The sequence below is a fragment of the Bactrocera tryoni genome, chromosome 1, assembly GCF_016617805.1.
Source record: "Bactrocera tryoni isolate S06 chromosome 1, CSIRO_BtryS06_freeze2, whole genome shotgun sequence".
Classification (NCBI taxonomy): domain Eukaryota; kingdom Metazoa; phylum Arthropoda; class Insecta; order Diptera; family Tephritidae; genus Bactrocera; species Bactrocera tryoni.
Genome location: NC_052499.1, coordinates 81,751,238 through 81,766,090, shown reverse-complemented (window position 1 = coordinate 81,766,090; position 14,853 = coordinate 81,751,238). Strand labels below are relative to the sequence as shown.

At 38.1% G+C, this 14,853-nt stretch overlaps 4 protein-coding genes across 4 annotated transcripts; 1 reads left to right on the top strand and 3 right to left on the bottom strand.

The window, feature by feature from the left end:
• The first annotated feature begins 5,165 nt into the window (after positions 1 to 5,165).
• Positions 5,166 to 5,891, top strand: LOC120778305 (pupal cuticle protein Edg-84A-like). Its single transcript, XM_040110128.1, has one exon. It carries the CDS (start codon positions 5,166 to 5,168, stop codon positions 5,889 to 5,891), a length of 726 nt encoding a protein of 241 aa, XP_039966062.1.
• A 759-nt stretch (positions 5,892 to 6,650) lies between these two features.
• LOC120766360 (larval cuticle protein A2B-like) lies at positions 6,651 to 7,298 on the bottom strand. Its single transcript, XM_040091789.1, has 2 exons — positions 7,287 to 7,298; positions 6,651 to 7,166 (listed from the first exon to the last, which is right to left on the bottom strand). The coding sequence occupies exons 1-2, from the start codon at positions 7,296 to 7,298 to the stop codon at positions 6,651 to 6,653; spliced, it is 528 nt and encodes a 175-aa protein (XP_039947723.1).
• A 2,936-nt stretch (positions 7,299 to 10,234) lies between these two features.
• On the bottom strand, positions 10,235 to 10,885 carry LOC120766358 (larval cuticle protein A2B-like). Its single transcript, XM_040091787.1, has 2 exons — positions 10,874 to 10,885; positions 10,235 to 10,753 (listed from the first exon to the last, which is right to left on the bottom strand). The coding sequence occupies exons 1-2, from the start codon at positions 10,883 to 10,885 to the stop codon at positions 10,235 to 10,237; spliced, it is 531 nt and encodes a 176-aa protein (XP_039947721.1).
• Positions 10,886 to 13,800: 2,915 nt separating this feature from the next.
• LOC120766359 (larval cuticle protein A2B-like) lies at positions 13,801 to 14,451 on the bottom strand. The gene is made up of 2 exons (XM_040091788.1): positions 14,440 to 14,451; positions 13,801 to 14,319 (listed from the first exon to the last, which is right to left on the bottom strand). The coding sequence occupies exons 1-2, from the start codon at positions 14,449 to 14,451 to the stop codon at positions 13,801 to 13,803; spliced, it is 531 nt and encodes a 176-aa protein (XP_039947722.1).
• Between the last annotated feature and the right edge of the window lie 402 nt (positions 14,452 to 14,853).

The window sequence follows — 14,853 nt, the reverse complement described above, 5'->3', positions numbered from 1 at the left end:
CGAACTTAACCTTTACGTTGTTGTTCTGGATTTATTTCTTTCTGAAGGCAACGGCCTATGGCGTTAATTGTTCAAAATATACATATTGCATCATATGTCGGACATTTCGTAAGTCACAAAGAGAAATACACAATATATTTAGTTCAATAACATCTCTGTAGCCACAAATTAAAATTAAAATAGAAGAATGATCTACATTGAGTACGAAAATCTATCTAGTGTGTTATGTAATTGAAGTAAAATGCCTGTAGATAAATACAAATGTGTCTATGTACAGGAATCTGTAAATATTTATTATATGCTCATAGCTACATACTTGTATTTACATAAATGTATTTCTGACTAATGTAAGCTAGCATGTTCAAAAAAGAAAAAGTTTTGATATGAAACAAATTGGGAATGTACTTTTGGGTATTTCGTTGGTGTTAACAATTAATTCCTTTATGCTCACACACATGCATGCGTATATGTTTGTGAGCGCTCATGTGATTACAGGTAAAGAAATGGTCGACGACTGGCATTTTTGCGCTCGCACATACGTTAGAAAGGGCACACTATATGAGCGAAATGCACGCTGTAACCAATGAAAATCGTGCAACATGACTCTGCGGCCATTGGCGAAATCGTGACATGTGGAGTGTGTGCGTGCAAGATGGAACTCCGGCGTGTTTATCGCCGAAAATGATGCTGCGTATCCTTGTTAAGGACTTGTGTACGAATGCAGTGAGGCTGAATGCTGCGAGCGTGCTAATTTTGTAATCGCCGTCGTAACGAAGTAACTAAATCAAAAAAAATACAGTGACCAAATTAGAAGAGAAATACACCATATGTAATATATGTACATACATACATTTTTGTGTTAATTTTGGTGTGCTTGTCGAATAAATGTGTTAGTTAGGCTATTAGACATTAGATAAAAAGTGTGTGAAATAAATGAGTTACAAAAATATACAGATTACCTGAGAGACTGTGTGAATGTGTTGCAGTGTATTTTAGGTAATTTTTATAGACTAAATAATTTAGTTTGACATTGAAGTACCATATTTCAATAAAATAAAGATGTACCACGCAAATCAATGAGAATTAAATACAAATTTTCGAAAGAACGTTTTTACTTTACCGCATATTTGTTAATTTTATTGTTTCCTTCAAGTTACTGTTTGACTCTTAAGAAGCTGTTTCAATATACCCATACAGACTGAGTATGTAAGGGCTAATATTGGTAATATTGGTGGTGTCAGTTCGATTTTAAACTCATTTGGACTTATGCTATGCAATTGTGAAGTACCGCAAGCCAATCTAACTTTGCAATTCTTCACGATATCAGTTCAAAACGCTTAGACTTATTGTTAGTGCGAGCTGGTTTGTGGTCAATTACCAAATTCATAAAGATCTAAACATCGCATATGTTAAAGAGGAAGTTCGCAGAATAAGCACAAAATGTGTAGAGAGACTAGTTGATAAAAAAATGTAATGGCAATAGCCCAGCGAGATAATGTACATATGTATGTATGTACATGTGTAGATACAGCCCGAAGACTTAAACTGAATCATGCGTTAGATTAACTTCTTATAGATTAAGTTTTCTATATTGTAAAATAAGTCTTAATATGTAATAGAATTGTGAATATAATAGCTGTGCTCACTGGAGTTGAAATATTTTTACTATAATATTTTTTTTAAGAAATTTTTTTAATGTCATTCATACAGTCTATTAGCTGTAAAAAAATCTTGCTAAAAATATATTTTCTATCATTTTAAATTTCGACTCACCTGGTAAATGATATTAAAACTTTATAAAAATGTAATGAATTTTTTTCATAAAAAATTACTTTAACCCTTTCGATTCGAACCGGAACGTATGTGTCCCGGTGTATTTTCAAAGATACCCAGCGTGGAAATTAAGTGATTAAAAGGTTTAAATTAGTCCCATTTTGTAGCTTATACTATTCTTAACGGTATTTGTTTGCACTTGTGGTATTTTAAATAAAAACACGTGTTCATTTGGACGCGTATTGTTTATGCGAAATATGTTTTATTTAGTTCAACTGTTTTTCGGATCTCATTTGTGTCAAAAATTATAATATTGTATATAATGGGTTGTCGAAAAAGTCTTGCGGCATTTTTATTGATTTTTTTTTTTATTGTAATTGAAATGAATTTTTGATGACTCATGCCCAGCTCTTTCGACCAATTCAGCGATTTTATCGCAATTTTCGACGACAGGATTGCGGAGCGTGGCGCATCTTCGACCACCTCTACATCAGAACGAAAACGTTGAAACCATCGTTGTGCGGTGGAAATGGAAACTGTATCGGGTCCATGAACTGCACAAATTTTATTGGCTGCTTAAGATGCATTTTTGCCTTTATCGTAGTAGTACTGTAAAATATGCCGTATTTTCTCTTTATTTTGCTCCATGTTTGCGACGCTATAACTCACGAACCACTTAAAAGAAACGACAATCAATCAAACACGTGTTAGCGCGTGAAATGAGCTTTCCAAAAAGGTATAGCATGACCCGAAGCGACGAATAAAACTAGAACTACGCGCTTTCAGCGCCAACTAGCGACAATACCGCAAGACTTTTTTGACAACCTATATTTTTGTTTATATGTATGTAAGTGCTTTGTTGTTGCGTACGGCTGGTAAGAGAATAAGTGTAATCATTGGTTTAGGCAAACGGACACACTTATTGCAGCTGGGGTAAGGCGATGCATACTTTTAGGCGTGATGAAATTTGTTAACGTGCACTGTCAGTGTAGCCAACACTTAACATAAATTTAGGTGGCAATTATTTGCATTTTAAATTTTTTGTACCATTTATTTTTTAAGATATTTAGTTATTTATTATTTTGTATGTGTGTATGCATATATTTTAGACGAATACAGTGAAACTGCCAGGGTTGTTGGAAAAGACTATTGATGTTGATGCACTTTGTATATACATATGAATGTATTATAGTATGTATACTATGAATTTTTGGGACGATCACCCTTTTTATATCCTGAACAGGGTATAAAGTTTACTACGAAGTTTGTAACACCGAGGTGGAAACATCGGAGATCCTAAATATTATATTGTTTATATAAATCAAAAATAAGCTGAGCTGAGTCGATTTAGGAATGACAAGATCTTCTAAGGAGAAAAGATTTCTTCAGGAATTTTGGCATGAATTTTTGCACAAGACAGCGCTGTTGCCACACAAACTGACCGATCAAAATCAAGTCCTTGTATGGAAAACTTTTCTATATCCTCACTAAATTTGGCATGGATTATTGTCCAAGGTAGCGCGTATAATTTGCGAACATATTGTGCAGACTAGGTCATTTTTATAACATTGTATACCCTTCATACTTTGAGAATCGCACTTGTTAAAGCTATGATAGCTTCTTCTTTTCCCATATTGCGACCCAGCATTCATTACTGGATAATATTCCACCGAATAGACCGCGTCCTACACGCAGTGAAGGAAAAAAAAATAGTCGTGAAGAGTCGATTCGACGATCTTCGGAACTAACTTCTTGAACGACTTGGCACATTTTACGTCAAAATCTTAAATTGAAAGCGTAAAAAATACAGCTTGTGCAAGAACTGAAGTCGCTCGACCTTTCCCAGGGACATCGCTTCGGTCTATGGGCTCTTGAAAAGTTCCAAGAAGATCCGACCTTTTCGAGCCAAATTTTGTTCAGCGTTGTAGTTATGTAAACAAATAAAATTGCAGCATTTGGGACGAAGAGCAAACTGAAGAGATTCAAGAGCTGACATTTCATCCAGAGAAAACCACGGTTAGGTTTGGTTTACGGACCGATGGAATCATCGGTCCACATTTCTTCATAAATAATGCAGGTGAGAACGTAACCGGCAATGGCGACTGTATCGCGCCATGATAACCGACTATTTGATGCCTGAAATAGAAGCTCGTGATCTCGGCGACATTTGCTTTTAACAAGACGACGCCACTTCCCACACATCGTTTCAATCAATAGATTTATTGAGAGAACTCTTCGAAGAGCAGATAATTTCACTTTCTGGGCTGGGCGATTGGCCGTCAAGATCGTGTGATGTCATACCGTTAGACTTTTTCCTCTGGAAATATGTAAAGTCTTAAGTCTAAGCGGACAATCCCACTTCGATTCAGGCCTTGGAGCAAAACATCACGCGTGTTATTCGCCAGTTACTAGTCGAAATGCTCGAACGAGTCATCGAAAAATGAACTCAACGGATGGACCAACTGACACGCAGCCGCGACTAACATTTGAAAGTGCTAATCTTCAAAAAATAAATGCTGAAGAATGTTCTTTCGAATGATAGTAAACATTCTCCATTAAATTTGAAGTTTTTTTGTTTTTTTCGTTAAAAAAGTAGGGAACCTCGAAATGGACCACTCTTTATTTGTTTGCAATATACAATATATAAGTACTTATGAATACAGGTCCCGATTTGGTTTAAACATTAATCGCGCAGAAAGACGATTTATTTAATAAATATTTTTTCTGTTTTTAACTTTATTTGCACTTTATTAATTAAGCCACATTACACGGTTGTTAACATTAAACATAATAAAATGAAATATTGACCGAGCAGCTTTTAATTGCGGCAGCGCGCGGCGTTCCATCCTCCGGACTTAGCCTTTGCATACACTTAAGCACAAGTCAGCGGTACTTTGCTTGTGCTTCGGCACAGTTCTGCCGACAACCGATGCGTTTTCGACTGAAGCAATGACAGTGACGTAGGTGAAGGGAACAGGTTGCGTGTTGCAGCAACACCAAGAAGAAGACACTATGACAGCGCTGATGTTGGGCGCAGAGATGCAGATGGTGTCGACGATTGCATGTGCAAATGGGACGTGATAAGCACAATCTTAAGTGCGCACAGCGCCAATGAGCAAAACACACACACACACACGCACACGCGCGCGCTCAATGTCAGGTTGCAGCCTTTTGCATGCGCTGACCTTGCCACATGCGCTTACAGCCTGGTAATTGTTCCTTTGATTGTGGCATTGGGTCAAGAGTGAAAATAGGTTGATAAGGGCATAGCGAAAACACTATAAATTGCTTGATACCGTTTGTAAGTTCATCAGTTCAGCTCCAACTGTGCTTGCATTATAGTGTTGCATTATTTAAACAATAAATCCACAAACATTCTTAAAGACGTCATAATGGCATTCAAAATAAATTGCTATTGCTTCATTGCCCTGACTATTGTTGCTGTTGTTGTAAATGCAGCTGAAGAAAAGAACGATGAATATGACGCCTACCCCAGCTACAGCTTCAATTATGATGTGCAGGACGCGCTAACTGGCGACATTAAGTCCCAATCGGAGCAGCGCGATGGTGATGTGGTCAGAGGACAATACTCGCTTCAAGAGGCTGATGGCTATCAACGCACTGTCGAGTATACCGCTGATGCTGTGAACGGTTTCAAGGCCACTGTACGTCGCGAACTGCTGAGCGAGCCTGCCAAGCTCTTGGCTCCAGTGCCGTCAGCACCGCAGATTTTGCCACAACCCAAAATTGAGAATGCTCAGCCACAACCCGCCAGCCCTGTCAGTTTACCTAATCTACCAGTTCCAATTGCTCCGAAGTATGAACAGTTGACACAGAAATCCTACGTTACACCAGTTGTATCGCCTACTTACTACCGCGCATATGCTGCACCAACTTTGCTTCATCACGCTCCAGCCACCCACGCCGTCATACACCACGCTCCAGCTGCCGCTGTGCATTTGTCGCCAGCCACTCATTTTGTCCATGCGGCCCCAGCTGCTGCCACCTTGCTGAAGACTTCGCCGGCTGTCATTACGCATCACGCCATTCATACAGAAGCTCATCCAGCCGTGGTCAAGACATCTTTCACAGCTCCGCATGTTTCTTATGTTTACTAAAATGTCGTATTCGACTAAACATGGCACAAGAAAACAAATAAACGAAAAGATCCGAAGGCAATAATTTTCTATTTTCACTGTTATAATGGTTATGTGTGAATTCTAAAAGATATCATATCATATGTTTATTAGGGTGGGTCGAAAATTATTTTTTCACTTGGTATTCTGAAAAAAAACGGTTCTTAGAAAGTAAGTATCTACGAATATCACTCCAAGTATGAGCTCTTAATTTTGACGGGAAGGTCCTCCGCCTTACATTTTTCTATTTTTTCTAATTATCAGTTAGAAAAATTCATATCTCGTTTCCAACTTCTTGAAGAAACATCTTATTTCATCGATTTTGTATTAAATTGAATACTTTATAAAATGATCTCTCTTGATTTAATCGTAAGCCAAACCGTTTAAAAGATATTAACGGTTGAAACTTGAAGAGTTTTCATAGAGGTGTCTACGAAACCAAGCGAAGAAGAATTTTCGTTTCTTTTGACCCACCCTATTGTATATCTCTATAGACTGTGATGAATCAACTAACTCGACTGTGGAATGTTTACTCTTCTGCTCTGTCTGCAAATAATCGGCTGATCGGGGTAACTAAGTTACTGGAATTGCACTACTCCTAGAATTTTAACATTTATACTTATGTAAGCACTACCGTTATATCCATTTTCTTTAACAAAAATTTGGTTTGTTATGTTTATAATTTATTCACAGTTCGTATTCATGATTAACAACTAATGGCAAATGTTCCGTCGACCTTCTCTAGTAGGCGTATGAGATGAGTGGAGAAGCGAATTGGGTCTTCACTACAGCTGGTCCGGCGACGAGGGGAGCTGGAGCGGCGAAAGCAGCGGCAACTGGAGCAGGGGCAGCGACTACTGGTGCGGCGAAAGGAGCGGCTCTGACGACTGGGGCTGGAGCAGCAACAACTGGAGCAGCGGCAACGACGGGAGCAACCAAAGGTTCACGACGAACAACAGCGTTGAAACCGTTGATTGGGTCGGAGGTGTAGTCCACAATACGACGGTAACCATCAGCGTCATTCAGAGAGTATTGGCCTTGAACGAAACCACCATCACGGGTTTCCACAGCGGTTTTCGAGTCACCGGAGAGAGCATCTTTCACATCATAGCCGTAGGTGTATTGTGGATGAGGGTCGTATTCCTCAACGCGGGCGGCGACAGCCAAAGGTGCGGCGGCAACGGCGGCCAATGGAGCAGCTGGTGCGATGACACCGGCACTGGCGGCAGCGACGCAGAGAGCGAAGAAGGCGATGAACTACGAAGAAGAGATACATTAGCTTATAAGTCACAGTAATCCAATTTTTAAGTCTTCAATATCACATTTATGAGTAAAATAAAAGGTATTCTAATATTTGGTATGGATGAAAATCCTTACTTTGAATGCCATTGTTGTTTGGTTTGATTGAATTGGTTGCTACAAATACCGAAAATGGAACTGAACTGATTTGAAGACTAACCGAATGTGTCTTTTATACAAATAAAATCGATGGATCGCAGACAAAGAGGAAATAAAAAACGTGGAGCTATTAACTTACGCCATTTAAGCGACAATTTGCTCATACAAATTCATTGCGGAGAGCTTCTTTAAGCCAAGCGTAATAACATGTGTGAACGAATGCTTGCTGAGGGCGGTTGGCTTGAAGCTAATGAAGGCTAGCCACATATTTGCGAGCTGAGTGTTTATGTTAATTGTAATTATGGTGACATTGTTGTATGACACCCTTGGTCAATAATATCCATCTAATTACAGATTTTCATTTATTTGGGCTATGTGGGTATTGTTGTTATGTTTCTTGCTTTAGAATAAATGAAAAGCTTATATTTTTGAGAATTTTCAGATTTTTTAATTTAAACAATGTACTTAAGGGCTTACGTTCGTTACATTGTTCACCATAAAAGCAAATTTATAGTATATGTGTGTGGTAATGTAAGTTCGTTAATACTAATAAAGTTGTGGTGTGTTGTTTGCCCGCTTCATTTCGACTCAAAAGTTAAGTATTTATTATATACATACATAGCTTAAAGTTTATCGATCTTTGATATAGTTGCCACCTATTTCCGATTTTTTTTTTTTTTGAAACAAACTTTACCCTATTTAAATAATTTAAATAAATTAAAATCAGATGAAATTTGGTTATAGTGCCCAAACTTGTTGAACCAAAATCTATCTTCCATTGCTACAATTCGGTGGAATTTTGAAAATCAAGTTAGGAAAAATTTTTCTGAAGAGTATTCTGTGAAGTTTAATACCGAAAGCTGTATTTTTATTTATCCGAAATATGATACGGCCAAAAGTTTTTAGGGTCCGATTTGGTTCGTCCAATAGTTAAATCATGTTATTGGTTTGTGGTGCATTTATTATATAAAATATTGTGACAAAAAAGTTCTCGGGAATTGTAAATAAAACGCAAAATATTTAATTATTGATCAATATTTAATTTGTCGCCTTCAAAGTAGTCCCCAGCAAATATAATTCACCTATGCCAACGATTTTTCCAGTCCTCAAAACATTTTAATAAGCACTTTTTGAGATGACCGTCATTTCCTTCAGCGAATTTTGCTATATCTCTTCGATCGACTGAAAATGGTTTCCAAAGAACGGCAATTTCAGTGTGAGCAACAAGAAAAATTAAAAATTCACACGGAGCCAAATTCGGCTACAAAGCAACATTTCCTTCACTTTTTTAATATTGAAGAGGTCGAAGGTCGTCCAGACCGAAGCATGACTGCAACGATCTCTCGAGCATCTTTGAAAGCTTTGTAGAAATACAAAATTTGAGACAAATTCTTTGTTCGATATGTTTATCCATTGTAAAAATCGCAACGCACTACTGAGGTCAACCGCCTTAAGCAGTTGCTGTAAAAAAACTGGTTGATAAGTCGCGCTCATATTTGGCATAGTAATGAGTTTTTCAATAAGAGCGCTATAAAGGTTGTTTTTAAATAAAACAAAAACCGTTTGGGATATCAATGAAGTTCTTTATTCTTGTGAAAGTACATTTGATGCCATTATGTTTGGAACTCGCTTCTTTTGCATGGCCATCGGCACGCTTGTGGCGCCGTCCAGTAGAACCACCTATTGTCCAAGTCCATATCATCCAATTCGGTTATCATTGAGCGGTAGCGAGCCTCGTCGCTAAAGATTATTTTTCGATGAAAATCCGGTTAATTTTCAAGTTGTTGCTCAGCCCAATTCACGAACATACGACGATTCTGGTGGTCAAGCGGTTTCAGATCTTGCGTTAATTTCATCTTGTAAGGATGTAGTTCAAGATCTTATCGCAAAATTTGCCGCAACGACGTTACAGAGATGCCCAACGTTTGAGAACGACGTGTGAGAGATTGATTTGGGTGTTCCTCAATTGATATCGGTAACAATTGTACTGTGCCTGTAAATATTTTCCCACTAGACTTTCAATTCTAGATCTCGTAGTGCTCTTAAAGTTGAGGTCACTGACTCCGAATTTTGGTAGTAATTTTAATAATTTCGACTCGTTGTTGGATCGTATATCTTTCCATGATGAAATGGCAAACTTTACTGAAGAGAAATGTCGAAAGAGCGGGAAAATATATGGCGTCGCTTGCTGTCCCTATTGGTCTACTTTCATAGTGTAGCTATTGAAAACCCTGTTAATTAAGGACAGTCTTGCCAGCTTAGCAAAACGAATTTTTTAGAAATATCATTTACCCGGGGAAATTAATTACAATTTCCGAGTGCTTTTTTATCATAAAAGGGTACAAAAAAGATTGATAGGCCAGTTTAAATAATTAAAATATCTCGTTGGTTTCTCAAAAAGTGAGGAACTAGTTCGCATATATACAAATGCAGAGACATGGCTAATTCGACTAAGTTCAAGATCATTTACATATAAGTATATATTTTATTAGATCTTCGACCTTTCTTTCAGGGTGTTACAAACGTTGTGGCAAACTTAATATACATAGCCTGTTCGGGGTATAAAGAACACTTAAAACTAGTGACGTATGTGATACAAAATTATCCTTTCATTGAAATTTCGTATTCGTTTATGTCTTTTAAACTCATATAGAAAATAATTTTCTAAAAAAAAATCTAAAAGCTATGTTTTCTCAATAATAAGTCCGTTTATGTTAGTTACAGCCTTTTTGTTAGGTTTTATTGCGAGGTTTTGGTGCTGTCAAATACAAATTCGTTTTGACTGCTGGACTTCATAATCGCAATTTTGCTAATTATTGCTTAGTAAATAAGCTACTACAACCAATAAATAAAAAGCTCTGTTTCAATTATATTATGTATATTTAGACTTTATTCTCAACTAATGGCAAATGTTCCGTCGACCTTCTCTAATAGGCGTAAGAGATGAGTGGTGATGCGAATTGGGTCTTCACTACTGCTGGTCCCGCGACGAGAGGAGATGGAGCGGCCAAGGCAGTGGCAACTGGAGCAGGGGCAGCTACAACTGGTGCGGCGAAAGCAGCGGTTCTGACGACGGGCGCTGGAGCAGCAACCACTGGAGCAGCGGCAGCAACAATAGGAGCAACCAAAGGTTCACGACGGACAACAGCGTTGAAACCGTTGATTGGATCAGAGGTGTAGTCCACAATACGACGGTAACCATCAGCGTCATTCAGAGAGTATTGACCTTGAACGAAACCACCATCACGGGTTTCCACAGCGGTCTTCGAGTCACCGGAGAGAGCATCTTTCACGTCATAGCCGTAAGTGTATTGTGGATGTGGATCGTATTCCTCAACGCGGGCGGCGACAGCCAAAGGTGCGGCGGCAACGGCGGCCAATGGAGCAGCTGGTGCGATGACACCGGCGCTGGCGGCAGCGACGCAGAGAGCGAAGAAGGCGATGAACTACGAAGAAGAGATACATTAGCTTATAAGTCACTGTAATCCAATTTTTAAGTATTCAATATCACATTTATGAGTAAAATAAAAGGTATCCTAATATTTGGTATCTATGAAAATCCTTACTTTGAAAGCCATTGTTGTTTGGTTTGTTTGATTTGGTTGCTACAAATACCGAAAATGGAATTGAACTGATTTGAAGACTAACCGAATGTGTCTTTTATACAAATAAAATCGATGGTTCGACGACAAAGAGGAAATAAAAAACGTGGAGCTATTAACTTGCGCCATTTAAGCGACATACAAATTCATTGCGGAGAGCTTCTTTAAGCTTAGCGTAATATGTGAGTAAATACTTGTTGAGGGCGTTTGGCTTATCAGCGAATTAATGAGTGTGCAAAAAGTGACGTTTTAAAATTAAATAATTGAGTATTAAGACAAATTGTCTATGTTCATTATCTTTGTAGTTTTGTGAAATTTTTGAAGATTAGAACTGTTCGCAATTAATTAATTTTTTAAAATCTCCAACACTGCGTTTCGTAAAGCAGTTGAGTAGCGTTCGTCGAGACGTGGAAAGCTCCAACTTTTCTTTATACATCAACGACCTGCTAAAAAAACACGAGGAGCTCGATTGACGGGTACCAAAGCAAATGATGTAGCACATTTTGTCAAATACCGTGTATGAGCTATCACAAGGATACCTCAGCGTCCACCTCGTCATTAACACAAGTAAAACTGGTTTTAATCTTTACGTGATACATTTTCCCGTAGGCACTTTTACCTCAGTTGGGAAACATTCGCATTCGCATTCAGTATATAGTTATGGTGAAGTACATGTAATAATTTTGGCTCATCCTAGATAGAAAGCTTTTATGGAAGCTACATATAGCCGAAAAGTGAGGAATGAAAGCATTGCTTACCTTGTTGCTGCCGAGAAGTCCTTAGTAAAACGAGAGGTCTTTCACCGAAAATAATGGTTTGGTTCTACGACAGCATAATTATGCTCATTATGTTCTACGGCATCGTTGTATTGTGGAGACCGCTAGAAACAAACATACTTCCTAAGAAACTCGCGAGCGTTCAAAGGTCGGCGCTGATCAGTTTGGTGTACTAAGGTCCACACCAACACCCAAGTATTCAAGGGCACAATAGGCGTCGGGAAAGTTGTTCTCAAACTTAGAAAAACAGGAATTCTAAATGAACATGTGCTAAACACTTAATTAATTTTTGTATAACTTGACTTTACACTGGATATTGGAGATCATGCCAAAGTAAACTCGATCGGGGAGATGTGGGTGGTGGCAGTGAGCTTTTTCACGGAATTATTATTACTTTGGGAAATTATCCATCAACATTAGTTTCAGACTTTCTGAATAACTTAGCGTTATTTCAAGTCCATGGGTTATAGTCTCTTTCAGAGAATAGAGTATCTGCTCTTATAGTAGGGCGGCGATACTAGTTTTGAGTTCATTAACCGCGCGTTCAGGGCTAGCTAAAGAATATCAACGAGATCATGCCCCTTCATGATAATACTATCATTCATTCTTAGGCGGTCTCTTTTGGCTAAAAGTAGGTCGCAAGAGGTGTAGTGAGCTCTACGTCCTCAGCAGGGTTAGCCTTTCTCTAGTTTTAAGGATTCTAACTGGCGAACACATTGAACTCACTTTTTCAGACATTCCGGTGAGCTGGGAATAGAAATAAAATGCTTAAGGAGATTTGTAATGTAATCTCCGGGCGTTTTTCGACTTAAAAGTTCTTATTGCAGGGCATATTTTTATGGCTTTACAAAGGACTGCATACAGTTCAAGTGCGATTCTCATCGTGAAGATCATCCATAGAACTTAACCAAAACTTTTCTAACCTAACATATTGTATAAGGCCTTTCTATAAACTATGTTTTAGATAATCAAGATAAATACATAATGGGTACCAAATATAATCTCAATGTATAATATATCTGTATGCCTGATACTCTGGCGAGGTTTCACGGAAAAAATAGATTAAATTTCGAAATTTATCGTTAATTCATTCAGTTTTTCGGATATTAACCAATATATGATATATTAAAGATTCTATGCAACCTAGAGACTTATGACTGGAGCTTATGTTCTACAAAATAATCGCAATCGATACAGAAATCTGCTAATGACTTTTTTCCCAAGTCCATTTAATTCTTAAAAATTGCTGAAGTATTTAATGTTCTAATGTTCCACAACTTAGACCTTCGTTACCATACTTGAAATATTACTAGAGGAACCCCAGGTCCATAGATGGCCTCATCGAGAAATAAGTTTCAATAAACTGTCGATCCATATGGGACTCGAAAAATAATATTTTAACCTCGAACCATGCGCCAATATTTCAACTGCCTTTAGCAAAATTTGTCAATATTCATACATAATTGCTCGTATCATGGGGCAATTAAAAAATCGTGTTGAATTTTAAAACAATTATTGAACAAGTTTTGGGCGAAGAATGTTAAATTTTTAAATTTAGCTCTCAACGGGTGAAATGTGTCTAAATTATCGTCACGCTGTAACCATTTGTAACCTTTGGTGTGTATATCGAAGGATTCGTTGAAATTATTTCTTTTGGATATAGACGACAACCTCACATTTTTGAAGATGTTGAATATTGTTGATATGCATTTCTATTTTAAGGTTACGATTTCAAGCAAATGTGCTCTCGGACTGCTGGAATCATATTGATAAAGCAAGGCTGGACCACTATATTATATTATAGCTTTCCATTTGAACCACATGTGCTTAGATTTCTTTTAATTTTGTACTCCAACACTTATTAAAGAATGTGGCTTTTAATTGTGATATTTGTCATTTATATCTGATTAGTACATCACACGATGCTGTAAAGATGTGCATGATATCTTCCGCAAATCATTTTTTCAATTATTTCCAAGCATATATACATATGTATATACACGGTCAATAAATAAGAAACTATATTTCGATTATATATGTATATTTTTAGACTTTATTCTCAGTTCGTAGTCATATGTATTTAGCAACTAATGGGAAATGTTCCGTCGACCTTCTCTAATAGGCATAAGAGATGAGTGGAGAAGCGAATTGGGTTTTAACTACTGCTGGTCTGGCGACGATGGGAGATGGAGCAGCGAAAGCAGCGGCAACTGGAGCAGGAGCAGCGACTACTGGTGCGGCGTAAGCAGCAGCTCTGACGACTGGGGCTGGAGCAGCAACCACTGGAGCAGCGGCAGCAACAACGGGAGCAACCAAAGGTTCACGACGGACAACAGCGTTGAAACCGTTGATTGGGTCGGAGGTGTAGTCCACGATACGACGGTAACCATCAGCATCATTCAGAGAGTATTGACCTTGAACGATATCACCATCACGGGTTTCCACAGCGGTCTTCGAGTCACCGGAGAGAGCATCTTTCACATCATAGCCGTAAGTGTATTGTGGATGTGGGTCGTATTCCTCAACGCGGGCGGCGACAGCCAATGGTGCGGCGGCAACGGCGGCCAATGGAGCAGCTGGTGCGATGACGCCGGCGCTGGCGGCAGCGACGCAGAGAGCGAAGAAGGCGATGAACTACGAAAAAGAGATACATTAGCTTCATAGTCACTATAATCCAATTTTTAGGTCTTCTATATCACTTTTATGGGTGAAATAAAATGCATCCTAATATTTATTATCGATGAAAATCCTTACTTTGAAAGCCATTATTGTTTGTTTTGATTGAATTGGTTGCTATAAATACCGAAAACGGAGTTGAACTGATTTGAAGACTAACCGAATGTGTCTTTTATACAAATAAAATCGATGGATCGCAGACAAAGAGGAAATAAAAAACGTGGAGCTATTAACTTACGCCATTTAAGCGACAATTTGCTCATACAAATTCAGTGCGGAGAGCTTCTTTTAGCTAAGCGTATTATACTTATATGAATAAATGCTTGATGTGAGCGGTTGGCTCAAAGCGAATGAATGCTGACCAACTAGTTTGCAAGAACTGACGTTTTAAAATTAAATATTTGGAGTATGAATAATAATTTACACGGTTTCTCCTTAAGAGTGTTTAAAAAACTTTAGGCTATGATAAAGTTCTAAAAAAGTTATTGGAGA

Excerpts from the sequence above, each read along its gene's own strand:
- LOC120778305 (XM_040110128.1), top strand. The coding sequence starts at position 5,166 with ATGGCATTCAAAATAAATTGCTATTGCTTCATTGCCCTGACTATTGTT.